This window comes from Mustela nigripes, chromosome 1 (assembly GCF_022355385.1).
Source record: "Mustela nigripes isolate SB6536 chromosome 1, MUSNIG.SB6536, whole genome shotgun sequence".
Lineage (NCBI taxonomy): Eukaryota > Metazoa > Chordata > Mammalia > Carnivora > Mustelidae > Mustela > Mustela nigripes.
In genome coordinates, this window is record NC_081557.1 from 14,782,031 (window position 1) to 14,784,218 (window position 2,188).

The 2,188-nt window shown below is 36.4% G+C and overlaps 1 protein-coding gene across 1 annotated transcript; it reads left to right on the forward strand.

Annotated features, from left to right (window-relative positions):
- The first annotated feature begins 589 nt into the window (after nucleotides 1–589).
- On the forward strand, nucleotides 590–1,522 carry LOC132010429 (olfactory receptor 4C11-like). The gene has a single exon (XM_059388293.1). It carries the CDS (start codon nucleotides 590–592, stop codon nucleotides 1,520–1,522), a length of 933 nt encoding a protein of 310 aa, XP_059244276.1.
- Nucleotides 1,523–2,188: the final 666 nt, after the last annotated feature.

Sequence of the window (2,188 nt, forward strand, 5' to 3'; positions counted from 1 at the left end):
CCAAGTGACTGAATGCTCCCTGCTAAAATAAGGTTTGTTTCTTACTTGTTCACTCCTTTTCTCTCCCTCTCTCTCTTTAAGGTTTCATAACAGAAAACACTATCAGATGTTTCTACAACATTCCTTGAATGTTCAGAATATTACTAGAAGACACTTCATAACTGATTTATCAGTTTTAAATAGTGTGAATGCACATTATGCAAATCATGCATGATATTTCTTCATTTGTCTACATTCTACCCTAACTCGTCATTGCTGTAAACTAAACAAAGGTATTCAGCTCAGAAAGATAACCTATTACCAAATCCCCAAAATTAATGTTTAGTGTGCCTGAGGAATCAAGTACTGTTTCATTATTGATATATTTCACTACTTCCATTAGCAATTAGGTGAATAGATTGTGAAGGAATTTTGTGACTTGCCCTTTATTCGGAAGAAAACAATACAGAAGGTAAGGAATTACCCACTGATAAATGGCACACCATTATCAAGCAAATGGAATTGACCCCCAAATGGATTATCCATTTTATAATATTTTTTTCTTTGCAGATTATTTTTAACCAGTGCTTTCTCCACTTTGCCTGAAAAAATGTGGCAAAATATCAGCATAACTGAATTCATACTGTTAGGATTGACCCAAGATCCTACGAAAAAGAAGATGGTATTTGTAATCTTCTTCATTTTCTATGTGGGGACCATGATAGGGAATTTGCTTATCATTGTGACCATCAAGTTCAGCCGCACACTTCAGAGCCCCATGTATTATTTCCTATTTTATTTGTCCCTTGCTGATTCCTGCTTCTCAACTACAACAGCCCCCAGACTACTTGTGGATTCACTCTCCACAAAAAAAGTCATAACTTACAATGAGTGCATGATTCAAGTCTTTGCCCTACATTTATTTGGTGGCATGGAGATCTTTGTGCTCATCCTCATGGCTGCTGATCGCTATGTGGCAATCTGTAAGCCCTTACATTACCCATCCATCATGAAACAGCAGGTCTGCACCATCCTGATTATCCTTGCATGGATAGGGGCTTTTATCCATTCTATCACCCAGATTATCTTGGCCTTGAGAATGCCTTTCTGTGGACCCAATTTAATTGATCATTACTGCTGTGATTTGCAACCCTTGCTGAAACTTGCTTGCATGGACAAATACATGATCAACCTACTGATGGTGTCTAACAGTGGAGCCCTTTGCTCAAGTAGTTTTGTGATTCTGATGATCTCATACATTGTCATCTTGCATTCCCTGAGAAACCACAGTACAGAAGGGAGGAAAAAAGCTCTCTCTACTTGCACTTCTCACATCATAGTAGTAATCTTATTCTTTGGTCCATGTATATTCATATACACACGCCCCCCAACCACTTTCCCCATGGACAAGATGGTGGCTGTATTTTATACTATTGGGACACCATTTCTCAACCCATTCATCTACACACTGAGGAATGCAGAAGTGAAAAATGCCATGAGAAAGCTATGGTATATCACAACTACCGCAGAAAGCAAGAGATGAACTGAGGTTTTTGTTTTTTTTTTTTATTCCATAATCTGTACAGATATTAAATAAAATGGTGTGTATCCTCATTTGACCAAGCACTCTATTACAATGCACCTTATGTCCTTACTTTTTTCTGTATTTCTGCCCTCAAACTAATAGCTTCCCTCAAATCATCAGCCTGGTTCTTACTTTTCACGAGAACTGAATTCTGACATTGCTGATTATAAAATACTCACATTTCAGTCTACACTCTGATTTGATAAGGAGAAAGATATTTATACAATCGCAACTGGTCAAACAGTGAGTATCCATAAATGAAGAATGGCCTGTAGACTCTGATTTGTAATTCTCTCTAGAGTAAATTTCAAGTAAGGTATCCTGCTTTCACTTGAACACATTTAAAGCAAAGGAATTAACTTTGTGTGTTTAGAAATTTTTTTCAGTATGTCATTAGTTTATCTTAATAAGTTCCACATGAGTGAACCAAAGGCCAAAAAGATTGTGAAAACTACATGTCACTTATTTCATAAATAATTTCTCTTACTGTTACCTTTGACTATCAGGATAATTGAAACATGATAGATAGGATCTTTTAAATGTAGTATTACAAAAGCCTGGAAATACTCAGCTAATTTACTGATTGGAAGATAGGAACTACAACAAGAGAATACTCCAACTCTA

Coding starts and splice junctions, on each gene's coding strand:
- LOC132010429 (XM_059388293.1), top strand. CDS start 590: ATGTGGCAAAATATCAGCATAACTGAATTCATACTGTTAGGATTGACC.